At 55.3% G+C, this 26642-nt stretch overlaps 1 protein-coding gene across 10 annotated transcripts in view; it reads right to left on the bottom strand.

Annotated features, from left to right (window-relative positions):
- The window catches only part of RNF213 (ring finger protein 213), a 108271-nt gene that overhangs the window by 2419 nt on the left and 79210 nt on the right, over nt 1-26642 (bottom strand). For 3 of the 10 annotated variants that reach the window (XM_032321986.1, XM_032321985.1, XM_032321987.1), the window contains 27 exons: nt 23986-24086; nt 23690-23872; nt 22609-22778; nt 22410-22509; nt 21330-21441; nt 20573-20783; nt 20145-20335; nt 19130-19252; nt 18259-18369; nt 17418-17660; nt 17083-17164; nt 16011-16045; nt 14697-14791; nt 13418-13577; nt 12071-12251; nt 11228-11319; nt 10378-10629; nt 9223-9355; nt 8993-9076; nt 8505-8685; nt 8034-8235; nt 6872-6949; nt 6158-6352; nt 5629-5718; nt 5376-5551; nt 2729-2878; nt 1018-2585 (listed from right to left, as the gene is read on the bottom strand). In XM_032321986.1, the coding sequence (XP_032177877.1) occupies nt 2579-2585; nt 2729-2878; nt 5376-5551; nt 5629-5718; nt 6158-6352; nt 6872-6949; nt 8034-8235; nt 8505-8685; nt 8993-9076; nt 9223-9355; nt 10378-10629; nt 11228-11319; nt 12071-12251; nt 13418-13577; nt 14697-14791; nt 16011-16045; nt 17083-17164; nt 17418-17660; nt 18259-18369; nt 19130-19252; nt 20145-20335; nt 20573-20783; nt 21330-21441; nt 22410-22509; nt 22609-22778; nt 23690-23872; nt 23986-24086 (3738 nt within the window). In that variant the 3' untranslated portion in view covers nt 1018-2578. Of the gene's footprint in view, nt 1-1017; nt 2879-5375; nt 5552-5628; nt 5719-6157; nt 6353-6851; nt 6950-8033; nt 8236-8504; nt 8686-8992; nt 9077-9222; nt 9356-10377; nt 10630-11227; nt 11320-12070; nt 12252-13417; nt 13578-14696; nt 14792-16010; nt 16046-17082; nt 17165-17417; nt 17661-18258; nt 18370-19129; nt 19253-20144; nt 20336-20572; nt 20784-21329; nt 21442-22409; nt 22510-22608; nt 22779-23689; nt 23873-23985; nt 24087-26642 lie in introns of those variants that run through there. The other 7 variants (XM_032321984.1, XM_032321995.1, XM_032321988.1 and 4 more) reach the window with 6 other exon arrangements.

Here is a 26642-nt window from a genome sequence, read left to right as displayed (position 1 = left end):
CCCAAATCCTCCCACCTCCTCAGAAGCAAGCAGCGTCCTGCTCTCCCCAGGCCCCCGATGAGGTGAGGTCAGCACTTGCCCTTTCCTGGCGCTGCCTTTCCCATTGGAGCTGGGACCCACAGTGCCTGTGCACAAGCTTAATTAGTGACCGAGAAGGGCTTGGGAAGCGTTGCCCGAACCCAGGATTCCCGACACATCTCCCGGCGGTCTCAGTTAACAGAGGAGCCCGGGGCCACACGTACATCTTTGCGCACACACCAAGGTCTTAAAGAGGAGACGGCGATCAGTCATGACGGTTCTCGGGTGAATCACCACCAGCCGAGCGAGCGTCTCTGCCTGGGCTGAGAGGAGGAGCGGCCACTGCGAAGCGTGCAGATGGCCAGAAGCCATCAGAGACGGGAGCAAGGCGGAGGGGGAGGTGGTGGTCACTGAGGACACGAGCAGGCGGGGACGGGTCGGTGGGCGTGAAACAAACTGCGGCTGAAAGAGGGGTCTGACAGCAGGGCAGGCCCTCCTCCGGATGCCCAGGGGTTGTCTCCCGGAGGAGCCTTTCCGTTGGGAAGAGAAAATGCAATTCTCCCCCAAGTGGTGTTTCACTCAAATGGAAGCGGGCCGCTGACCCTTCATCCCTCGCGGATCTTTACTCCCTGTTACAGAGGAACCGTCGTTCCCATCCCGCAGCCCGACCGTGGGCCCAGTGCTCACACCTCGGCGGCAGCACGGCCGGATCCCGGCGAAGGCATCTCGGGCAGGGTGTGCACGTTCGCCCCTCTGACACCGAGGCTGCGGGTCCTGCCCCCGGAGTGTGGCGCCTGGCGATTGGTGGCCAACTAGGGATCCCCACCTCCGCGATCTTTTGGTCCTGACGGACATTTACCTCCCGCCTTCTATACCAGAGTGAACACTTGCTGTCCAGAACCTTCCAAGTGGAAGGTCTACAAAAAACCCAAGCCATTGCCCGAGGCTGAGCTGGTGTCTACTTGCCACACACAGAAGCTCCGACCTCAAAGACGATTCTAAAGCAGCAAAACTCAAGTTTATTAAAACAAATATGACAAGAAAATTTATATTTGCCTGTGCTAAGCCAGTGTATTTCTTTACAAACAAGACAATGCTAGATACGACAGTTAAGGCTTCAAAAGCATAGCACACAAAATACCTTCATTAAAAAATGCTACGAAAAAGTGTGGGGGAGAAAACTCCCAGCCATAAAAAAGTTTCACAGCACAAGACCGAGGCCTGACTCTGCCCGTGGAGGTGTGGCACAGCAAGGACCCAGAGCGGCACCTGAGGGCCACACTGGCTCCGTCCCAGCTTCGAGGTGTCAAAGGAATTCCAAGTGCAAGTGGAGGAGTTGAAGACGCCCCCCGCCCATGACATGGTCAATCCCGGTGGAAGGGGCCTTTGCATAGCGTAGAATGACGGAACAATCGTAGGTTCCTCAGTGCAAGGGGCTGTTGTATCAGATGAACCTCGGAGGGGTCTGGATTCCTGCGCCCCCTTCCTCAGACACAGAAGAGGACCCGAGCGGCTTCTTCTGCCTGCCGCTCCCTCCGCCGCAGCTGCAGGGTCCACAGCGGTCCTGGCAGCATTCTCTGGTCCTGCAGCTCGCACCCCGAGGGCCTGATTTCAAGCTGACGGTTGTTCACTCATGGGGATTGTATACGGAAGACGTCCGCCTCTGACTCGTGAACAGCGGGCATCTCTGTGCGAAAGGTGCTGAGCCCCCGGGGAGCAGGAGTCAGGCAGGCCAGAGGCCACAAGTGTCTGAGGACATCGTGCAAAAGAGACACGACCCTCCCGGGAAGAAAAGAGGTACAAAATCAGAGCTGATCGACTGCTCTCTTTTTCATTTGTCAGAAACTTAGCTGGTTCTGTATTCTCTCTGAGTCTGTTTTTATGGCGTGGCTGAGCTCAGAGGAAGAACCTGACGGTCATATGTCAGGGACATCGAGGTCCCATCAAGACCACACGTTTATTTAGCATGATGCTGGCCAATCCAAAAGTTCCCTGGAAAATGCCAGAACCAAGCCTTTGGCCCAAGGTTAACTGATAAACTTTCATTCAGAATTTAAAAACCCTAGAATCAAACGTGAATCTGGCCACCACACCAGTCTCATGATGGCATGCACGAGGAAATTTCTGACCCGTGACACTCCGGGGGCTGCGTGAGGGCTGGGAGGTGTGGCCTAAGGCACGCACAGAACATGCTGACTTGTATTTTGGGAGGACACAGAAAAGGGTCTGGCACATTTTCACACCTTCACGGAAGTCTACAAATTCGTGTACCACACGCAGGACTGAAGGGACGGGAAGAAGAAACAAGCCGGCTTCTCCTCCGGGTGCAGAATAAATGAGAAGGAAAACAGAAGCAAAATCAATAGCCCTGTCTCCCCCGCCTTTCTGGAGTGAGAGGGGCCGGGGTGGGTGCGTGACGGTCTCCAGCCGGCGAGCTGAAGGCCCCATCCGCCGCTGTCAGGGGACGCTGGGGAGCACGTGCCTGGTGCCCCAGAGAATGGAAGGGTGCTCGGTTCTGGTTTCACGGCGTCTCCGGTTCTCCCCTCCCCATGCACAGCACTCACAATCTGAGGAGAAATGTGCACATTCCCTGAAGCAGCGTGGCCTTCCCGGCCACCCGCGGTGCAGCACACCGGGGTCCTGCGGCCCCCCCCCCCGGGAAGCCCCAGCCGGGGTGGCCGGTGGCAGAGGCTGGCGGAGCAGAGTCTACCTCGCTTGCCGAGCCTGCTTCAGCTCGGCGGCCATGCTCCACACGGGGACGCAGTTGCGCAGCTGTATCTTCTCGGGGAACTGGGATTCTAGTTCAGGAGGAATTTCACTGCCTTTGTCTTCCATGTAAATTACCAGAGTTTCTCCCAGGCTGAAAAACCAAGGAACAAGAGGCAGAAGGTTAAGCGTCTCCCATATTATGCAAGGACACCATCAGGGTCGTCACAGTCCCCAAGTGCTTGTGGAGACCGTCAAAGTCAAGTCAACCAACTAAGTGAGTTCCTGAGCGGGGACTAGAACCCACGGTGCGGGGCTCCAGGACGCACCTGCTGCTTACCGTACTGCACCATACAAACAGCATAGCACAGAGCTGACGCTGGGAATGGCCGGGTCTCGGTCCTGTAAGCACTCTGCTAACGTGACCTGCTACCGAGCCACTCAAAGCCCTGGGGGGCTCAGTCGGCTGAGTCTGCCTTCAGCTCAGGTCATGATCCCAGGGTCCTGGGGTCAAGCCCACATCGGGCTCCCTGCTTCTCCCTCTCCCACTCCCCCTGCTCATGCTCCCTCTCTCGCTGTGTCTCTGTCAAATAAATAAAATCTTTTTAAAAAAAAAAAAAAAGGGAAGAAAAGCAGGAATGGTAAATCCCTCCTATCACACTTACAAAATAGCCTAGTTAACACAGCAGATGTACAACATGAAACTATAAACCACAGGAAGAAAACACGGCAGAATCCTTTACAACCTTCGGGTAAGGAAGACCTGTATGGCTATTTTCCTAGTCCTGATAGAAAAATGGTCAGATCTGGCTTTCTGAAATTAAAGACCAAGGTAGAGCATTTGTAACATAACAAACAAAAAGTTAATCTTCGATCCTTTAAGATTATGATAAAAGGGAAACAGACCAAAGCAAACATGACAGAGAATTCAGAGAAAGATACAAAACTGGCAGCTTCCCTAGGGAGTAGGAAAATACAAGTGAAAATGAGATCTTTTTTTGGCCCTTAGATTGGTAAAAGTGTTAGACAGATCATATCCAGTGTTGGGCATTCTCACACGTTGGTGTGGCTTTTTTCTCTTCCTTCCTTTCTTCCTTCCTTCCTCTAGCCCCCCCTTTCTTTTTTAAAGATGTTTGCTTATTTATTTATTTCACAGAGAGCACAAGTAGGAAAAGCAGCAGGCAAAGGGAGAGAGAGAAGCAGGCTCCCCCGTTGAGCAGGGAGCCCGATGCGGGGTTCGATCCCAGGACCCTGGGATCAGGACCTGAGCCGAAGGCAGACGCTTAACCCACTGAGCCCCCCAGGCGCCTGGTTCCTGTTTTTCTAAACAGACAACTGCATCCCGGCTCCCCTCGCTAGCGTACTTCGTATTTGTGGTTTCCTTCCACTCTGCTGTCTGGCACACACCTGCACACATTACTGTTCTTTGAACTGCTGGTATTTACCCCAAAGATACAAACGTAGTGATCTGAAGAGGCAACTGCACCCCAATGTTTATAGCAGTAATGTCCACAGGAGCTAAACTATGGAAAGAGCCCAGATGTCCAAGGACAGATGAATGGATAAGGAAAAGGTGGTGCATATACATGATGGACTACTACGCAGCCATCAAAACAAACGAACTCTTGCCATTTGCAACGACGCAGGAGGAACTCAAGGGTATCCTTGTGAGCAAAGTCAGAGAAAAACAGTTATAAGATCTAGTGACATGTGGAATTTAAGAAACAAAACAAACGAGCCAAGGGAAAGGGACGGAAAAATAAAAAAAGATGGAATCAGAGAGGAGACAAACCCTAAGAGACCCTCAGCCACGGGAAACAGACCGAGGGTGGCTGGAGGGGCAGAGCTGGGGGCCGGGGGCACTGGGTGATGGGCACTGAGCGGGACACGGGATGCGACGAGCGCCGGGCGTTGTGAGCAGCCGACGCGTCACTGACTTCTGTCCCTGCAACTAACAGTTCACTCGGTGTAAATTAGTTGAACTTAAATAATTTAGCAAAGAAGCTACAGTATATATATGTGCACAGTGGAATATCAGTCATCAAAAGGAAGGAAATTCGCCACGTGCAGTGACGTGGACAGAGCCGGCGAGCGCTCCGCTGAGCGGTCAGTCAGAGAAAGACCAACAGCGCGTGTTACCACTCCTCTGTGGACTTGAAGAAACAAACCGATAAAAAAAGGGAATGAAGCAAACAACAAAGAGAACTAGACCCTTAGCTCTCGGGAACCAACAGTGGTCGCCAGGGGCAGGCCGGGCAGGGGGCAGGTGGGACAGGCGACGGGGTTAAGCGCACACAAGCTGCGACGCACGCGGAGCGCGGTTCAGAGCTGCGGAAGCGCCACACGGCGCACCGAGAACTAACGTGACCCTGTGTTAATTACACGTCAACAAAAGAAGGAAAACTTAAAAATAAAATGCACATCTCTGACATAAGTACACTTGCTATGATGAAAATAGAGGACTTCCGTAATTATTTTAAGAAACCCAACAGAGAGCAAACCCAGAAGGCCAGCCTGCGGGGGGCCTGGGGGGAGTAAAACAGCAGGGCGCGGGCTTCTGAGGGGAGGCGGGATCTTCCGTGTCTGTGGAAGACGGGGACGATCGCGGGAGAGACGGCAGGACACCCGCGTGCGCATGAACCCCTCCGTACCTCCACTTGGGACTGAATTCCTCGGCCTGGGGGGTCTTCAGTTTCAAGATCATCATTTCATGAAGCTCCAGGAGGAAGGAGTCGAGGTCCGTCTGATTCAGGAAAATGCTGAGGCACTTAGCACCTTCTAGGTCAAGATCCTCTTTGTACTCGGCACTGATATCCCGGAAGGGCTCCTGGAATAAACCAGAACAGAGGCAGCGGGAGGCTGGGAGGCGGCGGGGCGGCCCCCATCCAGCGGGGCTGTACTCACCTTCCGCAGCCGGAGCAGCTGTTCTGACCTGTGGGCCGACAGGAGCTGCCAGAGGGCGATGGCGTGCTTCAGCTGGCACCTCTGGAAGGCCTGAAAGCGCAACGGGCTCCTGAGCAGGGTGCGGGGCTGAGTGGGAACCAGCGGGCGGCTGCGGTGGCGCTTCTGCTCCCGCGCAACGGATCCCCCTCTCCACAGACGCAGACGCCTCCCGCACATGTGGACCAGCCGTGCGTCTGACTTTCGGAGTGTCCTGTCGTTCCGTCCACCACCACCCCCGCCCCGGCCCCGGTGTCCTCGTCCTCCGCGCCGCCGGTGCAGGCTCAGCGCCTGCGCTCACACTGCGGAAGCAGCCCTGGCTGGCGTGCCGCTGGCGCGTCTGTGGCCAGCCGGGTTCAGAGTCTCCCGCTGCGGACGCATCTCTGGCTCTAGCCAGAGCACCTTCTGGGGAGGCCCTGAGAGGCGCTAATCCTGGCAGGAAGTGGGGAGAGCAGTGTGGCTTCAGCTTCGAGGGAGCCCAGCCGAGACCCACCTGCAGAGCCAGGGCTGTTTGGTCGCCCATGCGCAGCATGTCTCGGACGTAATCATTCAAGGACAGGTTCGGATTGCCGCCGGCCGTGCTCAGAAACCCCAGAGCGACTTCGATGACGGACAGAGCTTCACAGACCTCGCTGTAGGACAGCAGCTGCCCGCAGATGGCGCTGACGGCTGAGTGCGGGAGGGCTTCCTAAAAAATCAAAGGCAGGACAGGGCTCCATGGCTGGGGCTTCCTGGGCACGGCTACCTGACAAGAGCACTTAAAACCTTGTTCACTGCCAGGCCACAGGGGGAATGACCCCTTAACGATAATGACCCCTTAATAATAATGAACACTTAGTGACTCGTTCGTAGCAGCGGTATTCCAGACCCTTCACAGAAACAGACGTGAAGTCACCGAGTCCTCACAGCAGCTCCGTGAGGACACTCACACGGACACACACACGCCAGGTACACACCCCACCACAGAAACCCAGAGAGCGGAACAAATCAGTTCTCTGGTCATGACATCGTTACCAAGAAACGAAAGCAGGGTTTCAACAAGAATGCTTCTCATTTGTGTCCTGCTTGCCCTCTGGAAAGAGCAGCGGGCCCAGGGAACTCGGGGAGACCCCCCATGGTTCCCGGAGCGAGGCTGCGGAGCCGCCGCAGGAAGGGAGCGCGTGACCAGGCGACAGCACCAAGCACACGATCAGGGTGTCACAATCACCTGTGGCATCTTCTTCCTGATATCCGTGAACAGACGCTCGTAGTTCCAGTCCCGTCTGTACACCAGAGTGGGTATTCCCTGAATTGAGAAAGAACACAGACTCTGGAAGTGGACACCCGTGGAAGTTTCCTGAGTGGGAACCCCGCCGCAGGCCCACACCGTCTGCGCACCGCCGGGCAGAGCACACCGTGATGTCTGCGTCTGATCCACAGTCTATGGAACCAATAACACAACGAGGGACCCGGCCCTGCCTCGATGGCCATGTGGACGCCTCACGTAGGATGCTGTAAGCTTGTGAGCCGCTGGGGACACAGGAACATGGGGCCCTCCCTGAACACGACAGGCACAGCCTCATACAAGGCAGTCCCTCTGCTAGACAACAGGAATGGCAGAGCCAGGTCAGGCGGCCCTGGGCGGCGACAGTTCAGAGCGTGACAGCAGGCAGTGAGGGAGCACCCCCCCGCGCCGAGTACAAGGTCTCTGACCAGACCTGGAAGGAACAGGAGCAGCCCAGGTGAAGGAACAGATGTGAAGGGACACAGTGTGTTTAGGAAGGGAGGGCGGCCTGGTGCGCGAGGTCACAGGAGTCCACGCCATCTGCGAGAAGCAGCTCGAGTCAGGCTGGGACAAGCATGGACTTTACCCCACGTGCACCTGATGCCCGTTGTGGTCGGGCTGTCACCAGGGAGTGACGGGAGTCGAATCTGGCTTCAAAACGTGGCCTGAAGACACGGGAGGCGGGGAGCGGTGGCGGCTGCTGCAGCAGTCACACCTGGGACACATGCTGGGCGTGGAATTTGGGGCTGTGGCAGCTACATGGGTCCCCCAAGGTGCCGGGTGACAGACTGTGTGTAGAGAGAAAACGGAACAGGGCAGCCGCCAAGGACCGTCGGGGCAGGAGGCAGTGCCATTACTACAGCGGAAAAATGTGACAGCGGGTCCACTGGGACCTGCAGGGACCTGGAGGTAGAAGCTTAGAGGCAGCTCAAGAGGTTGATGGGCGCGAGATATGGCCAGGAGTCGAGTCCCAGCCTCTGCGAGGGTGGGTGCTGGACGGTCATCCCTGCTCCCAGCTCACTCTGAAACTGCCAGATGAAAGCCACACTCGGGCCTAATTTCACAGAAGGGTGTCGGCTCAATAAACACCCGGGGTCAGCCATACCTTGAGAGTGAGCCTGGGTTTGCCCTGCAGGAAGCGGCTGGTGACCTGGCGCTGGATCTTCTCCAGATCGAACTCCTGCAGGGTCTCCTGGCCTTTCTCCATCCGGTACTGGCAGTTGGACAGAATCAGCGGCATCAGGTCCTGCTCGAACTCGTAACTGATAACGTGCAGGTCTGTGACCTCGGAGGTGTCGATGGAGTAGCTGCGGGACAGCGGAGCACGGCACTCAGCGTCCCCTCACGCACACTTGGCCCGGGGCTCTGGGCGACACGGAGCCGGGTCCTAGCGGACGTGTGCGGTCCAAGCAGACGAGCGCGCTGCTGGGGCCTGTGGACCCGAGGGCCTGACGAGGCATGGAAGCTGCCACCTCGGCGCTCACGTCCGCCCTGGTGGACCCGGTGGCCCCGGGTGAGCCGGCTCCGAAACCGCTTCGCGCAGGCAGAGCGGTGCCCCCTGCAGCTGCGCACCCACCTGCTGCTCCCGCCGGAGAACTTCTCCACGGCGTAGACCATCTCGTTGTGCAGGCTGATCAAGTAGCTGACCAGCGCAGTGGAACAGAGGCCCCGGCCGCGGCGACGAGGCAGCAGGACCTCGAAACTGGTGTCCGTGTCTAAGTCGGCAGCGCAGTAGTCCTCCGGCAGCTTGATCTCACCTGGGAGGACAGGGGTTCTCAGCAGACAGGCCTCCTCGGTCGCTGCCGCTGCTCCCACCGTGTCAAGGCCGGAGCCGGGGACACGCGGACGTTCCACCTCCCGCCTCTCCCCGGCACTGACTGGCTCTGGCATTCCTAACTCTTCCCCGAGTCCACATCGACACGCCAGGAGGAGTGGGGACTCAGCCTCCCCGGTACGTCATTTCACACGTCCCGGACACCTCCACTCAGAGGGTCAGAGGAAGCCCGCGCGGCGCCCTGCGAGTGCCGGGCTGAGTCGGGCAGGCGCGGGGAGTGCGGCACCTACCATTGGTCTGAAGCGACCTCCGCAGCTTGTTCCACGTCGACAGAAAGACGCCGACCCTCCTGTGCAGCAGCTGCTTCACCCCGTCTGTCAGACAAAGCGCTTCTTCAGAGCCCCACGCCAACACCGCCCCACCACCGCCCCACCAGAGGCACAGAGCCTGACTGCGCCTCTCCCAGCTCCGCGGCAGCGACCCCTTGGAGCCACCAAACATGGGTGGTGCCAACCCGTACCTTCGTGGTGGCTGCCAACGAAAGATCTGATAGATTGGTATTCAGTTTCAGAAACGTTCTGGAACCGCTTCACGAGATCCCTCTGCAGCGCCAAAATCTCCGGCAAGTATCTCACAAGTCTCAGCTCTGCCTCCTGGAGAGGGAAGCCCGGCCACGCGTCAGTTCTCCTGAACACGTTCCTGGGGAAATGGACTCTGGGGCTGGCTCGGGGCTTGCGTCTGCACTGGGTCCGTCTGCCGTGTCACGTGATGCCACAATCAGGCTCCTCAGACACGGGAAGTGGCTGTTCGTCATTCACCAGAGCCTGCCGTCTGGATGCCAAACGTCCTGCACACCAGGGACAGTCCCTGGCCTCCTGGAGCTGACGCATCATGTGTATTTGCCAAACACTCATGAACCAAATCTGTCTTGTGGGCCCTTGTGAGGAGCGGAAAGGCTGGGCACACAGGCAACCAGGCCGGGGATCCCTCCTGTGAGTCCTCTGAGGACGGGACCCAAATTTCCAGTCGAATGGGACGGGGTGCCTCCCGGGAGACCCAGGAAAGCCTTCCCACAGGAACTGCCGCCCTTTCACCAACCGTCAGACATTTCTGAGTCCCTACGCTTCTTGCCGGACTGCAGACACTCGTCCAGGGGGACGGGCTCGACAGACAACTGTGCAAGAGGTGCCTTCACGCGGAACAAGGCTCGCACGGGTGTGTTTATGGTTTAATCGATGGGACTGACTTACCACACTCCCCTCTCCCAAGGCCGGGTTGGGAACAGGGGAGATTCTGGGCTGGCGAAAGCCTTTTCACTCAACTCCCAGCACTGGGGGTCAAGGGTGAAGGTGAACAGACACCACCCGGAAGGTCTGAGCCCTGCTCCTCCTTGCTGAGTGACTGGGGAGCTGCGGTCCTGGCCCTCCCGTGCTCAGACTCCTGCTAACCCTGACCTGCATGTGGTTTTCTCTTCCTTTGTGACTTTATGGTTCACACCGCGTCACGGTCTCATGTGTACAAAGACCCCACCCCCTGACGCCGACTCTTATGCTCCCGGCGTTCCATCAGGAAAGCAAAGCCCTGACGTCGCCAGTCAGATGCCCAATGCCCGACCAAAGGCGGCCGTCGCGCACACGGGGGACACGGACGTGCGCTCACGGTGGGGCAGCCTCACCTTCTGCAGGAACCTCCAGAGGATGGGCACGGCCTCCCGACCATTCTTCTGTTCCACCACGTGCTGGAGGTACTGCACCGTGACCCTCCTCCTGCAGGTCCACATCTTAGAGCACTGGACCGCGCTCTTTGGGGGCAGCTGTGGCAGGAAGGCCGCCGGGTCACCGTACACGATTCTGGCCACAGGGTTGGAGCTGATCCGCTCATCTTTGCTGATGAGGGCCGTCACCGTCAGCAGGGCTTTCTCCAGATGCTGGGGGAGAGGACGGCACAGGGCCTGGAGGTGAGACCACTCGCGCAGAGGGGGACACCCGGTGGCTTCAGCAGCGGGCCACTTAGGGAGTCTGCCCTACTGGGTCCAGCACGCGACCAGGCACTCACATTCCTTGTCTCTCGAGACCGCTCACAGGTCACTGTTTGCAGGCTTCGTCTCCGCACAGAGGAGACTCCCAGGCCTGTGTTCTACACCCAGTCTTTCACTGACTTTTATTCCCCATTGGGCTGATTTACTCTCAGTGCTGTTGTCATCTGACAGAGGAGGGACAAAGTACGCATTTCTGCTGGGTGTCTGCAGGAGGGTCTGTCTGTCTACCTGCTGCTCTCATGTCCTGCTGTAAAAGGCAGGGGAGCGAAAGCCCCTGCACTCACAATAATGTCCCAACCTGCCCGTCTGGCCTTAGGGGCAAGGGTGAGGAGACAGCAGGACAGTGGAGTGGCTGGGCAGTCAACCCTTGGGCTGGGGCTCAGCCAGAGCCCCTGACAGCACCTCTGTGAGGCAAGCTGGCCGGAGTGCCTGGGGGACACCCAGGATACCGGCCCTTAGGCTCCCAGGTGGGCCGCTGGCCACGTACCTCCAGCTCAGGGAGAATGAGGGTCTGCATGGCTTTCTCCCAGCTCATTCTCTGCTCTCTGGTTGACAGCCTTGCATCGAAATCAAAAGGACCTGCCAGGAAACACTGATGGGTTACCCACGGAACAGAAAGCACACAGCTCCATGAACAAGACCTAAAGGTGACCAAGTCGCACTCCTTTTCAGGGATGGGCAGGGCTCATCTTCCTAAATTAACCTGAACACTTAAAAATGGTCCTTGCTGCTCCCGCCAACCCCATGGTCTTTGCGAAGATACAAATAAAAATAAAATAAAGTCAAATCTCAGTGCCAGAGAACTATTTGACTTAGTTATGTTACGGACCTTTCCTTTCTACGGATTTCAGTTTTAAAAATGGGAACATTAGCTCAGTGACCACAATGGTCTGTAGCCTACTTTTCCACACAACGAACTGTAGACATGTCAACACGGCCAGGTAGCCCTGGACAGCCATGTCCTTAGGAAAAGCAGAAGGACCCGCAGACAAGCCAGGGGTCCAAGGAGGACAAGTCCCAACAGATCACCAGACGCTGGTCTCTCGACGGTGAGGACGCACACATCGCCCGTCCGGGACCATACATGTCCCTCGTGCAGCAGGGGCGCTGCACACCAGGCCGGCTTGTGCAAGTGCAAAGCCTCCCCCAAGCACGCACAGGTAACACCGCTGTGTACATGACCGCACAGGTGTCACGGGTCTTGACCTGGTAGGGAAAGGCAAGCCGAGCCGTCCTCCTGTGCTCTCTTCCACCGGCCTCTCCCGGCTTCCCTTTATCTGACTCCGCATCGGCGCCCTCCGCTCCCACCCCCGCCGGTCCTTATGCTCACTCCGTTCAAAGCGGTGGTGCTGGCCTGGGAGAAGGCTGCAGAGCACGAGATGCACCACGGTGACGGTCTCGTCAGCGGTCTTCCCCAGCGTCCGCGCCAGCTGCTGCAGGTCGTTGCGGATGTGCTGCTGCAGGAAGCTTCTGGGGTCCTGCACCGGGGGCTTGATGATGTTCAGGAGAGCCTGGGAGGGCGAGACACACGAGCTCGCATGGGGGGGCTGGCGCACCTGTGCAGGCCCCAGGCAGGGACACCAGCCCCGAGGCAGCTCTTGTGGTGGCGGGAGCGTGGCTCAGAGAAGGCGGGAGGAGGCAGAGCAGCAGGAGTGACCGCAGTCTGGGAGCGACGGCCTGCGACATCGTCAATGCAAACAGTCTCGCAGTCCTGTTCTTAGCTCCTCGAAACCCATCTCTCAACAGTGTCTTCCTTCATCAAGATGCGTAAGAAATAACACAGAGGACACGGGGAGCTGAGAGAAGGGAGTCGAGGGAAACCGGAGGGGGAGTCGAACCATGAGAGACCGGACTCTGAATAACAACCTGAGGGTTTTGAGGGCTGGGGGTGGGAGGCTGGGCCAGCCTGATGGTGGGGATTAAGGAGGGCACGGATCGCATGGAGCACTGGGTGCGGTGCATAAACAATGAATTCTGGAACACTGAAAAGAAATGAAAAAAAAAAAAAAAGGTGCATGTTCATAAGCTTACGTGGGAACAGCCTCACCCCTGACTCATTAAAGCTGCACTGTGTACAAAGCCCCAAATAAAAGAATCTCGAAGCCTTAACATTGGCTATCACAGTTAATCCACTCAGAGGAGACAGTGTGTTTCGCCCAGAGAGACACTGAAGAGGCAGGTGACGGGCGGCGGTTACGGGAGCCTCTCCGCGCCTGGGTGCGCGCAGTCGTAGGTGTTCATTTAAGATGGACTTCAGGGGTGTCTAGACAGCTCACTCGGTTGAGTGTCTGTCTCTTGGTTTTGGCTCAGGTCATGATCTCAGGGCGGTGAGATGGAGCCCCAGGTCGGCTCTCTGCTCGGTGTGGAGTCTGCCTGGGGTTCCCCCTCTCCCTCTGCCCCTCCCCTCTGTGCCCTCTGTCCAAATCAATAAATAAAACGGACTTCCTGGAACGTGATGGGTAGTTCCCTCACACCATCATATGCCACAGTGGGGAAAGGAGGATGCGTGAATGTTCTACTGCTCTGTGGCTTAGGGAACAGTGACAGAGCAGGTGTCCTAATCCACGGGAGGTGGCCAGCACTCTGTAGACAGAAGGACTCACTGAAAAAATCTGCAGTGGGTCTTTCAAAATGAACGAGCAAACACACAGCCAGGCAGGAACAGGCCGGACCGTACCTGAGGGCTCTGAGCGGCTCCCAGGAGCAGGGCCAGGTGAGTGAGCAGCCGGACGAGCAGGAAGACCCCTGGGGACAGCTCTCGGTCCGACACCACGGCCTCGCCTCTGGACACCGGGGCTCCCAGCACGTGGCCCGTCTGTGTTCTGTCTGTGCTGTTACTGGACGAGAGAAGAAGGGGGGAGACGGAAGACTGTCATCTTTCCTCAGCCCTAGGGGCACACCCCAGACTCCTGGGAGCTGGAGACGAGGCTCGCCATTTTGAAGCAAACAGTGTTCCAGGACTTGTCCTCAGAATCCCAGACATCTCGCCGGAGCGTCTTCCATCCAACCTCCCCCTTCTGGCTGAACACAGCCCACAACATTCTCAGTGTGAAACGGCTGAACCGACTATTTGTGCGATCCCTGGGCCATGTGTCAGGCCAAGGTCTGCACCTGCTTTTCCCAATGAAATCATCATGGGGAGGGGAGCAGGAGGCTAAGGATGGCCAGAGTTCGGGACGGGTGACATCAACATCAGGACATGTGTGTATCGATCTCATTTTCCCAAACTGAAAACTACGAGTGAAGGCCTGGCAAAGAATTTCATATCACACCCAGGTGGGAGGCGCAGTATGATAGATACATTCTGTTGCAAAAATACTGGAGGTTCTAGAACTTTCTGAAGGTTTGTGAAGATAACAGGCTCGAGTATTTTAAACTGTAACAGTCCTAGAAGAGCCACAATGTATAATGGCCAGAGGTAGGCCCCACCTGCCATCTGGAGGAGCACGGGGAGCCACGCTCATCTCGAGGGAACGCTGGGAAACGGACAACAGTTATGCGTGTGGATTCTGGAGTGTCTGGTAAGAAGGCCCACTCTCCTTAGCATCCCACAAACAGTGCAGGAAGCTAAGAGACTTTACAAGTGAGACAGTGTGAGCTCAGATAGACAAAAGCCCAATTTGTGCCTTCGTGGACTCCAGTCCCTCTGAATCAGGTCACTTGTGAATGGAGCACGTTTCTACAGGGGCGTGGCCCAAGCCCACACGGAGGACATCCGGATAAGACATTTGAACGTGTGGTCTGCTTTACATTTAAGAGCCCAATCGGCCAGTGGCAGATCAGATCCCTCACTGGGACAGGACTACAGGGACCTCGGCGCTGAGATCTGACGGGACACAGGCCCGAGTGCACGGCAGTAACGAACACTGCACTTAGGAGCACTGCGTCCACTGGGATTGAGTCCACCGGAACACCCGTGCTTTGGTCACTTAGAAAAGAAAGACGCTCTTACATACTTGGCAACTTCAAATCCAGGCTCGGGTTTGTGATTAATCCCTCCAATTAGGGCCCCGCAGTCAACGCAGTGGCTCCGTTCCGTGGGCCTGCCACACTGGTACAAAGACAAAGGTGTCCTGCTCAGTTTCGGAGAAGGCGTGCTTCGTGCACAGACGCCACCCTGCGGGCCCATCCGCGTGTGGCACACGGACTGCTCACTCTACTGCGAGTACGTGCGGCGGCTGCAGGAGCCCCACGACACGGGCAGATGTTCCACGCAAATACGGCGCACAGGAGTAAACGCGGACTTTTTAAGCAGGAGAGACCACCTGAGTTTTCCTCCCACTTTGCAGACAAACACGTAAGGAGCCTTCCCTTCTCAGGCTCGCTGCTCCTCCCGCCCCCGACCGCCACACCGCAGCTTCCATCACCAAGCGCCTGGAGACTACCACAGCCTCCAAACGTAATTCCTGAACTCAGTTTGGACCTTTTTAATTTAAAAAAGATAAAAAGGTAACCATATGATTTGCTCCTTCCAAAACCTCATTTTTCCAAATCTGGTTGTGGGCTGCTGTATCCTGTGAATCACAGCCCGTAACAGGCCAAACCAGCCTCAAGCCCGAGGCCTGAGACCGTCGGAGTGGAGTGCATCTTGGGAAGAAAGTGCTTCGCTCTCCCCACGTCGTGGAGGAGGAAGTGGGTGAATCTGAGAAATGGGCAGTGTATGTAGTCGTGCTTCCTCCGCTAGGTCTCTCATTTACGTTGTTCAATTCCACAGCCTGCTGCTGGGCTAGCCGAGGAGACAGTGCCAAGGGCCCTGCCGGCTGCTGTGGGATGCAGAGAGAAGGCACACACAGATCTCTCCACGGGGCTGATCATCCAGGGTCTCTTTTCCTGTCCTGCGGCGTCTAGAGCACACTGTAACCCCACCTATGGCCCAGTCAACCCCTTGCATGTGTCCCTGACCCCATGTGGATGGAAAGGATGGCCAGCAGCCATTTTGTCTCCTAGAGGGACTTGGGCCATGTCTGGACACATTTTGGGTTGTCCCCCTTGTTGTGCCCCTTATGACCTGTGGAGCTACCGGCCTCTGGGAGTTGAGAGCAGGCACGCCTACCACAGCCCACAGTGCTCAGCCCCACAGTACCGCGGAGGTCCGCAGGCTTCCGCACCATTTAGGTGTGTGGACGGAGCACCGTGAACAACCCTGGAAAGAGTTTATGTTCTCTAGAAGGTCATGACCCTCACTAACCCCTTCCCCATGTCCCTCTGCTCAGACCTAGAGGAATAAACGTTTGAGCCGGGCAAATACCACCCTAAATACTGAGACTTACCTCTCCCACAGCGCACGGGTGACCATTGGGACACACTGTTAAAAGAACAACAGGAGACGCGTGGGCTGGTGAGGTTTTACCTGATGACCCAAGGCAGAGAAGGAAAGCCCACACCCTCCTCTCCAGCCTAACCAAACCGAGACATGGAGCAGGGGCCGAGCACATTAGAGAAAAGAAGGTGTAGCTTCAGCTGACAGAGCAGGGAAACACTGCGTCACAGCCTCCTGCAGGGGCCGTCTGGGAGGCAGCACTGGCCTATTTCATACTCTCTTTAACTTGTTTTTAAAGAGCGGGGGTTTTTAAAAAAGACTTTTATTTCCTTATTTATCATATCGAGAGAAAGAGCGCACGCCTGTGCGTGTGCAAGTGGGGGGAGGGGCGGAGGCCCAGGGCGAATCTCAAGCAGACTCCTGCTGAGTGGGGGCCCACGCGGGACTGGACCCCGGGATCCTGAGATCACGACCTGAGCTGAAACCAAGAGTAGGACGCTTCACCAGCTGAGCCGGCCGGGCGTCCCAAGAGCATGTTTTATCATGACTTTTACAATTCGTTTAAAAGGGTTATTAGCTCAGAGGCACCGGACTAGCTCAGTGGGAGGAGTGTGTGACTCTTGATCTTGGAATTGTGGGTTCCAGCCCCACATTAGGTGTAGAGATTACTAAATAAATAAACTAACTTAAAAAAAAGACAGAGAGAACCAGGAAAGGCCTTGCTTTGTCTATTAAAAAACAGAAAAAGATTGTTTCTCAGACAACAGCAAAGTTTACGTAAAGTATGGGTTACATTACTTGGATTCCTAATTCTATTATTTCAAAAACAATTATCTTTGGGTCACAAACAGCCGAGCCGACCCCTGCCTGAGCTGCTGGCTGGACTCACAGGCAGACCCTCCCCCGGGATTGGACTTGGGAAGGCCCTGACCGCATGCCCTCTGCACTCAGCAGGGCGTCCTGTGCTGCCAAAGCCCTGACAGTGGGCCAGGGCAGGAGTCTGGGACCTTGAGACACAAACCACAGAGACCCCAGCTCAAAGCACCGAGGACAGTGATCCTGTGTCAGAACCTGACACGTACCATACCAGCGGAGTCCTTCCAGACCCATCCAGGTCCGAGCTTGAGTCAGCAAGTCTTCGGGCATCGTTGGAAGATAAGCACTCTGAAAAGGCAAGAAAGCAGAGAAAGCCTCAGGAAGGTGAGAGACTGGGCAGGCTGCCAGTGCCCCGAGGCGACAAGGTGGACTTTGGACTCTCCCTCTTCTCCACCAGCAAGTTCTCCGAGGGGAAAGCAGAACGAGGGCTCTCCCCGTCACCACGGACTCAGGCGTCAGGAGGGACAGGGGCAGAGAGAGGAGCCATGAGACACACAGGCCACCAGGGACAGCCACAGGAGAAACCACAACCTGGTCTTACCACCATGTCCGCCGGGGAAAAGGCCAGATTCTGCAGGGGCTCTAAGAGGTGGCTGTGTCCACACAGGAGGACGACTCCAGTGTGAATAACCAGTTCTGCCACTGGGCCCTCGAGGCTGCCGTCCCCATCACCCGCCCTCAGCAGGGGCAGCGTGTTGGTGACGAGGGATGTCGCAAAATGTCTCATGTTTGGAGAAGACAGGACATTGCTTTCCTCGATGAACTTGTGTAGAGCCTCACAATGCTGATGGGAAAAACGTTTTGGCATTGAAAAATGTATCAAAGAAGAATGTGATACGAAGACAAACAGTTGCTTTCAATTCAGGCATACATGTGACTACGTATCAGATGTGGAGGGAAGGTGGCTGGGGGCGGCGGGGACGACTGCCCAGACCAGAGCACTTCCCCTGCCAGCGCAGCCGCACACACTCCAGGCCTAGCTCCGACAGCTTCTCACGTTCTTGACTTTGTTTTTCATCGTAATTCTGAAAGTTCTGGGTGACACAGCAAGCTGTTCCTCCACAGAAGCTAGTCGAGGGGCACTGGGGGCTCAGCTGGCTGGACGGTGGACTCTGGATTTGGGCTCAGGTCATGGTCTCAGGGTCATGAGATCGAGTCCTATACTGGGCTCCCGGCTCAGCGCAGAATTGGCTTCAGAGTCGCCCTCTGCCCCTCCCCCACCCTCTAAAATAAGTAAATCTTGAAAAAGAAAAAATTGAGAACCTCTACCCTAGATAAAAAGAAAAATTATGGGCAAAAGGTGTTTGTGGCTCTTACTCCTCTTTAGAAAAGTGCCTCCAGATACGGAGCCTGTGGGCACCAGCCTGAACGGGGACACTCACCTCTGGCTTAGGGTGGAGGTTTGCGTTGCGTAATCGGTACAGAGTGGTGACCTCTCTGTAGAGCGCCAGCAGGAAGTGGGCCGCCTGCCGCGGGCTGGGGTTCCCGCAGACCTGAACGAGAAGTGGGGACCCCAGTGAGGCTTACAGCCGTCGCACACGTCTGCCTCAGGGCCGGAGTCCCGCTGCTTCAGCCCTTCGACCAGGCGGAGGGCAGGGAGCCCTTCCCAAGACCCGGACGCCTGCCACCCTGCACCTCAGACTGCGAGGCTCATAAACATTCTGCCGTGAAACGCAGTGCCCATTGATCAGATCACTTAGGACACAAGTAACAGATATCACCATCTACTTTTCAGACCACTTCACCATTCCTTGAAACTTCTGAGCAGAAAGAGGCTATTTATTTACGTTCTCACTTCCTGGCAGTGCCAGAGTAAATAGGGACTCAAAGAGGTAGCAAGACCAGAACTGCCTGAAGATTAGATACTAAAAACCCTGCCCTTTATGAAAATCAACACCCCCATCCGGGCGGCTGGGAATCCTGAATGTGCAAAGGAAGGAATCTCTCAGCTGCTGGCGGGTCTGCCCTCAGGGTGACCCTGAAGGGAGGGAGGCTCCAGCTGGGTCTCAAAAGGAAGTAACACCCATGAGAACTCAGGAGGGAGCTGCTGACGGCTGTGGCCTGGCAGGTCAGCACAATGGAGCAAATCTGTCCCCTAATTCCGTCGCTGACCTCCTTCTGTCTCAGCCAGGCACGCTGAGGCTGTGGACACAGGATGGACAACATGGCACGCCGCCCGGGGGTGCCTCTTCCGCTGGGCCATTTGACATAAGGGCAGTGTTTGGGACGGAAGGACACTTGGGGGCTTCGTACCATCGGACCAGCCACAGCAGCCAAGGGCTTGCACTCGAGCACAGCTCTGCCCACCGCGTCCCGAAGAGCCTTATACTCGTCACCGTGCACGAGGTACGGATCCACCTGGCTTGCATGATCCTCCTGCAAAGCCCAGGAACACACAGGTTAATCACAGGGAAGGGACAAGGGCAGCACAAGCAAAGAACCATCTGGAAAGGTAAAGGACTGGGTAAGTGTCAGAGGCCCAGCCCTGGGCATGACAGTCCCCTACTATGTTGGGAGGCGCCTCCCCCTTGCCCAGGGAAGGGGTGAGCAGGTGAGAAACTGGGGGAGGAGGCAGGGGCGATCCTGTCGCTGCGTCCTGTCTCCACTGAGAGCAGAGACCAGACACAAGTGACAGACCACAAGTATGTGGACGGTCAGCTCCCGCCAGGAGGGAGAAAGAAAGTCAGGATTTTAGTGCAATTGTTGTAACCCCAGGAAAGGACTAGAGAGGGGCCCCTAAGCCTAAACTGCTCCAGTTCTATTATCCTCATTCTCGTGCCTCCTGTCTGCTGAAGAGAGAAAGGATTTCTGCAAGCTGAATTCCTTTTTTTCTTTCTTTTTCAGAAGATTTTATTTGTCAGAGAAAGAGAAAGATCACAGGAGCAGGGGGCAGAGGCAGAGGCAGAGGGAGAAGCAGACTCCCTGCTGACCAGGGAGCCGAATGTAGGGCTCCGTCCCAGGACCCCAGCATCCTGACCTGAGCTGAAGGGCAGATGTCCAACCAACTGAGCCCCCCAGATGCTTCAACCTGAGTTGCTTTTAATTTGCCGAAAGCAAAAGCCACCGAATCATTCTTGGGCTTTCCCCACGTCAAACTAGATGGAAGTGAAGCCTTAAAAACGCATTTCTGCCCGCAGGTGACAGGCCAGAAGCGCACGCAGAAACTGTCCCCCATGCCCAGCGGCCAGCTCGGGGTGCCACAGTGGAGAAACAAGGGGCCAGTGCAGCCATGGTGCCAGGGGCGGGGGGCGAGGTCAGGTGTCCTCACCTGCTGCACCACGGCCTCCGGGGGGAGCACCCATCGCGCCGGCTGACCCTGTCCGCAGAGGCGCTGCACCCACTCCATCCCTCGCTGGCTGGCGAGCTTCCTCACCAGGTACACGCGGTGCCAGTCGTTCCTCCCTTGCCTGCAGAAGCGCTCTACCTGCTGCAGGAAGCGCAGCTTCTCCCCGGCCAGCTCTGCGGAGCCCAAGCGAGAGGTGAGCGACGCTGGCTGAGCAGACCCGTGGCCCACCCACCCGAGACACGGAGTCAGACCAAAGGCACGTGCCCCCGTCACCAGGAGCTCACAGCGAGCAAACTAGTCGCGGAGAAATGGGACATGGTACAGACCAGGGTCACCCTGAGAACGCCCCGAATGTCTAAATTGTGGGGTCTCTAAGCCTAGGGTAAAGACAGGTGCCGAAGGAGACCTGCCTGAGCCCTCCTGAAGCTCGCTGAGGATGTCGGATGCTCTGTCGAGACACAGGCGGACCCTGGCCGTCTCCTGTAGGTACTCCACGGACGCCTCGCTGGCTGGCTCCAGGCTGTGCCGCCACAAGCAGGTCTGCAGGAAGACCCCTTCCTCCCGCAGGTGTGCAGGCTCCTCGCTGGCAGACAGACCGCTGGCCTTCTCGTACAGAGAATCCTAGGGGACAAAGAACCAGGGAAAAAAGGATGTTCCTTTTAGCAGGCACACCCCCAACCTTCCCAAATCTCCACACTGAGCCGGTGGAGAACAAGATAGATATACCGTAAGTTTGAGGGTAACTATTGAATCATGGCAAGAGAATACACTTTTTTATGGGACGGGGCAAGAAGAAGGCATAGAGAAAAGGCATGGAAAAAAACATGTCCTGTGATCGAATTTTCTCACACACCTGGTAAAGTTTTGAGAAGTAACAAGCTAGAATAAAAATGAAAAGCCATCATAGGCTCGCCAGCTGGAGATGAGCACGGTTAAGTCGGGGGGCGAGTTCTGTTCTCTGGCCCAGGCCCAAGCGTGGCAGGACCCACAGCCGCGAGGCGCAGAAACCAGGCTGCGGAGCCCTCGTGTGTGTGCGCCACAGCACGTCTGTTCCTTTCCCTGATGAAAATCATCTCCTGCCAATTTCCAGAGACCCTTTCCCACGGAGTCAACCACATGGTACAGGGTATTTGGGGGCGTCATGCTGGGCAGGTGCGGCGTGCTCACCTCCAGACAGCTGCTGAACAGGATGTACAGCTCAGTTTTATCTTCAGCGAGCAGGGCCTTCTCCTCCAACAGCAACAAGTAAGCCTGGATATAATCTTTTACTTCTTGGAAGCTACGGAAAGAAAAATAGGGTACCTGGTGGTCTCATCGTACCAAGGAGAAAGAGAGAGAGACAGAATCTCTCTACCTACCTGCCTATCCATCTCCATCTCCCTATATAAATATACACATAACCACGTAAATACGTACAACCAGTTCCTAACAACGTCTTACTGAAAATGTTTAATTACTTATTTATTTTTAAAGATTTTATGTATTCATTTGACAGAGAGAGAGAGAGTGAGCACAAGCAAAGGGAGCAGGAGGCAGAGGGAGAAGCAGGCTTCCTGAGCAGGGAGCCCAATGCGGGCCTGGATCCCACGATCTGGAGATCGTGACCCAAGTTGAAGGCAGATCTCAACCAACTGAGCCACCCAGGCGCCCCTTTCGGAGCGTTTCTTGGAGCATCTTGATTTTGTCGTCAACTCAAAGAATGCTGTCAAGTCAGAGCACAGGCCAAGGGTACACAGTGTCCTCGGAAAGAAGCTTCTGAACACAGATCCACTCCCTAAGAATGTTCTAGAAGAGCATAATTTTATAAGACGGCTGAGCACTGGCACCACAGGGACTTCTCTGTCCATTCACAGGATCAGAGAAACTGAAACACTGAAACGAGATGCCAGTGGCATGCAGGACCACAAGGACGAGGGGTCACAGGACTAGGCAGCTGTGTGAGGAGGCTCAGAACTGCCGGTTCCTGCCCACAGTCCTGCACACGTCACACTACCTCGCTCCCCTCTCTGAAATCTGCTTCGTCCTTGCTAATAAGGCACTTGTGGGGATGATGAACTCACGTGCTCACGGGGGAAGTGCAGAACCAGTACAGAAAAAGAATCAGGCAGTCCCTCCCGGAAACACTACCTGAGACCGTGTACTACCTAACAGTTCAGCCAAGGATGCTTGGCAGAAAAGCAGCAGCCAATAGGAGGGAAGCAGGAGGCAAGGCTTTCTAGAAGCAAAGCCCAGGCGAGCTGCGCTCACCTGTACTTCAGCAGCAGTTTCAGGACTACCGAGCGGATGACCGGGGTCTTGTCCACAACGTCGTCGAACGGAGACAGAGATTTGGTGTGCTCGCGGTGTCCTGAAACCAGAGGGAGAGGGGAGGCTCGTGTTCCCATCAGCCATAAAGAAGCGAGACGAGGAAGTGGATTTTCAGGTCTACATGAAGCAAGTGACTTACTTTGGGAAGTGTCTCTTAGGAGCTTCTTTTGTACGAAGAGTAAACTGAGCAGAGCGTCGATCACCTCCTTCTGTGGTGGAGAGTTGTCTCTGAAGCACACAGTGGAGACCAGGTCCAGGAAGAAACTGTTGCACAGCTGCCGGACATAGGCGTGTTTCCGGACGGCCTCCCTTGGGGATGGTTGGAACACACAGTGAATGGGCTTGCCGAGCGCGCTCCTGCACGCGCGGCGCTTCGGGACTTACACGGCCGTCTGTGTTGTTCAGTAAAAACATGCAACCGTCCCCTTACACTGATGGAGGCGGGCGCACAGCCGTCTGACTGTGCGCAGACTCGTCTGTTTCCAGGAACACTTTGGCCCTCGGGACAAGCCAGTGATACCCTTTCATCCTGAAGTCTGCAAAGATCCCGCGCACCGTGCTGGCCTTGTGCTCCCCTTTAAGGAGGCAGGGAGCCACTGCTGCAGCGGAGCCGAAGGCCGCTGAGCCCACAGAGTCTCCACTCGCTTCCACGCCTGCTATGAAGAATGCGGCCAGACAGGAGCTAGCTTTGCTCTCAGGTCTCTGGAGCCAAACTGGCTGTGTCCTAAACTCCCTGGGTATCCTGTGATGCTTTTACCTCATTGAGGACTTTCTGCTTTATCTCCTCTAATTGTGTTGTCTCCCAATTCTGTGCTTGGGGGTGTCTTGTGGAGGAAATAATTTTGAGACACTAGGGGTCTATGAAGGTGGCAGCCTCTCTTGGATAGTGCCCCAAAGTCAGGTTCGTTAAGGTTAATACAGTTTATATATATATTTTAAAAGATTTTATTTATTTATTTGACAGACAGAGATCACAAGTAGGCAGAGAGGCAGGCAGAGAGAGGAGGAAGCAGGCTCCCTGCTGAGCAGAGAGTCCAATGCGGGGCTCAATCCCAGGACCCTGGGATCATGACCTGAACCGAAGGCAGAGGGTTTATCCCACAGAGCCACCCAGGCGCCCCAATAGAGTTTATATTAATAAGTAGGTTAATAAGTTTATGTTTCTGAAATTTATATACTTGCCAAAAAAGGGAAGACATAGAAGAGAAAGGGTGATTTACCTGTGCTCCTGGGACACAGCTAGAGAGTAGTCTTCTGGCAAGTCTGTTAAACAATGGGGGCATCTCATCTGCCCTAGGGTGAGACAGGACTTGACGCAGCTCAAGCAAAACACATGGTCACAGGGCAGGCAGACTGGATCCTGGGTGTCCCCCAGGCAGACGGGGCACGGCTGGATCTCAACCCTAGAATCCATGGAGAGGCACCAGCTCTGAAGCAGAGAAGCTGGCCACAGGCAGCTCCAGACCTCACTCACGCAGCGCTCCCCACCACAGTGATCTCCAACCAAGTGTCTCACCTGGCGAGGGTCTTGCTGGCCTGGTCCTTGCACTCGCGTAGAGTACGCATCACTGCGACAAAAGGCCCGTATGTCTTGATGTCGGAGTCATCCTGCAGATACTGACGGAGAGAGGGGCAATGACCAGGAGGATGACGAGCCATGAGTAAGGGCAAAGGTTAGCCAGGCAAGACCACTTTCCCTGGGCAACCCAGGGCACACCTCAGGTACCCCCCGGCTGCTGGGCTGTGGGACCATCAGGTCAGCCTGTGGGGCAAGGCCTTTCTGTTTCTAGCAGTTTCTTTGGCTTGGAATGCCCGTTCTCATTATGCTGCATTTGGGGGGAAGATGGGATTTGCCACTTCCGAGTCTGCCTTCTTCCTCTCTCTTTCTCAGGTTCACACTTCTCTCACTAGGAGATCATTAAAAATTCAATTTATTTAATGTCTTTTTAAAAATTCTTAATTATTTGAGACAGAGACAGAGGGAAAGTGCAAGGGGAGAGGCAGAAGGAGAGGGAGAAGCAGGCTCCCTGCCAAGCAGGGAGCCCGAAGCAGGGCTTGATCTCGGGACCCAGAGATTATGACCTAAGCCGAAGACAGACGCTTTACTGACAGAGCCACCCAGGCGTTCCGAGACATTTCAAACTTTAAATGATAATATAATGACAGTCTGTGTAACCACGACCTAGCTTTAAGAAATCTTGTCATTTTTGGAATATTTGTTTTAGGTTATTTTTTAAAGAAACAAAACATCCCAGACATAGCTGTAACTTCTTATGTCCGTTCTGAAAACACGGCCCTCCTCGCCTTCCCACAGAGGACCGCCTTCCTGAATTCCCACGTCCACTACATTTGCACACGTGCATAAAGACCGTGGTACCGCTCTGAACGTTCCCAGCCTTCACATCAGTGAGGTCACGCTGTCCGAAGGCCCAGATGACTCAGGTTAGCTGCTGTACGGTGCACACTGGCGGATACGCCAGTTACCTGTTTTCTGGTTAATGGGCGTCTAGAATGTTCCTTTTGTTCTGCAATTCTAGTTCTGCGCCCAGTATCCTTCCATGTGTCTGCCTGAGTACACCAGTGGGAAGTGTCTTTAAGACACGTATTTAGAAGGGGAAGCAACAGATTCTAGGAAACATACATCTCCAGTGACACAATACAATGAGTGTGCTGCATGCGCTTCTGGAATTTGGGGCTCAGGCATGATGTTTGCAATAGATCGCTTTATATTTTACATGCCCTTGGGCATTATTGCCATAAAGAGACTCCCTTTCTCGTCCCGGTCTGCCAGAAGTAACTTTTTTTCCAAATTACAGATTGTATTAAATTCCTTTTTTTTTTTTTTTTTTTAGATTTTTTTTATTATTTATTTGACAGAGAGAGAGAAATCACAAGTAGGCAGAGAGGCAGAGAGAGAGGAGGAAGCAGGCTCGCCGAGGAGCAGAGAGCCCGACGTGGGGCTCGATCCCAGGAGCCTGGGATCATGACCCGAGCCGAAGGCAGAGACTTTAACTCACTGAGCCACCCAGGCACCCCAAGATTGTATTAAATTCTTTTTCTGTACCTTCTGAAATGGGCATTTAAGGTTTCACTTTTAATTTGCTACATAGCTGATAACATTTATGATTTTATGATGTTTGAGCTCTCTTTGAATTCCCAGGATTAATTTCACTTTGAAATGATAATGTGGTTTTTTAAAAAATATTTTATTTACTTATCGGAGAGTGAGCGAGAGAAAGAGAAAGCATGAGCCGGGGGAGCGGCAGAGGGAGAAGCAGACTCCTCCCTGAGCAGGGAGCCCAATGCAGGGCTCAATCCCCGGACTCTGGCACCACAATCCAAGCCAAAGGCAGACACCCAACTGGCTGAGCCACCCAGGTTCCCTTAAATATGTTTTTAATACCCCGCTAAATTTGATTTGTTCAGCAATATCCTAATTCACAAGGGACCAAAGGATTTAAACAGACTTCTCTCCAAAGACGATGCACAAATGGGCCACAAGCACATAGGAACATGCTCGAGGTCATCAGTTACCAGGGAGAAGCAAATCAAAGCCACTATAAGATGCCACTTCCCACCCACTAGGACGGCCATCACACACCAAACCACGGAAACACAGCAAGTGCTGGCGAGGATGTGGAGACACTGGAGACCTGGTGCGCGGCCGGCAGGAGTGCAATGCTGCGGCCACTGGGGAAAACCATTCTGCGGTTCCCCAAAAAGTGAACACAGACTCTCCGTATGACCAGCAATTCCACTTCCATGTAGATCTCCGAAAGAGTCGAAAGCCTGGGCTCAGATACTCGCACACGTTACTCCCTGTTGCCAAAAGGTAGAGACTCCCTGAACGTCTACTGGTGGATGGACGGATGAACGGAACATGGTCCGCACGCACGGCGGACATTACTCAGGCTTAGACAGGAAGGACATCCTGACGCCTGCCACATGGATGGACCTGGAGGCCACTGTGAAGCCAGCCACTCACAAAAAGACAAGCACTGGGGGATTCCACCTGTGTGAGGTCCCTAGAGTCATCAGATCAACGAGGCAGACAGTGGGATGGTGGGCACCAGGGCTGGGAGGAGGGAGGGGAATCAGTGTTTCATGGGGACAGAGCTTCAGTCTCACAAGACAAGCGAGTTCTGGAGACAGCAGACAGTGTGACCACAGTGT

The sequence above is a fragment of the Mustela erminea genome, chromosome 18 (genome assembly GCF_009829155.1).
Source record: "Mustela erminea isolate mMusErm1 chromosome 18, mMusErm1.Pri, whole genome shotgun sequence".
Lineage (NCBI taxonomy): Eukaryota > Metazoa > Chordata > Mammalia > Carnivora > Mustelidae > Mustela > Mustela erminea.
This window is presented reverse-complemented; position numbering and strand designations above follow the sequence as displayed.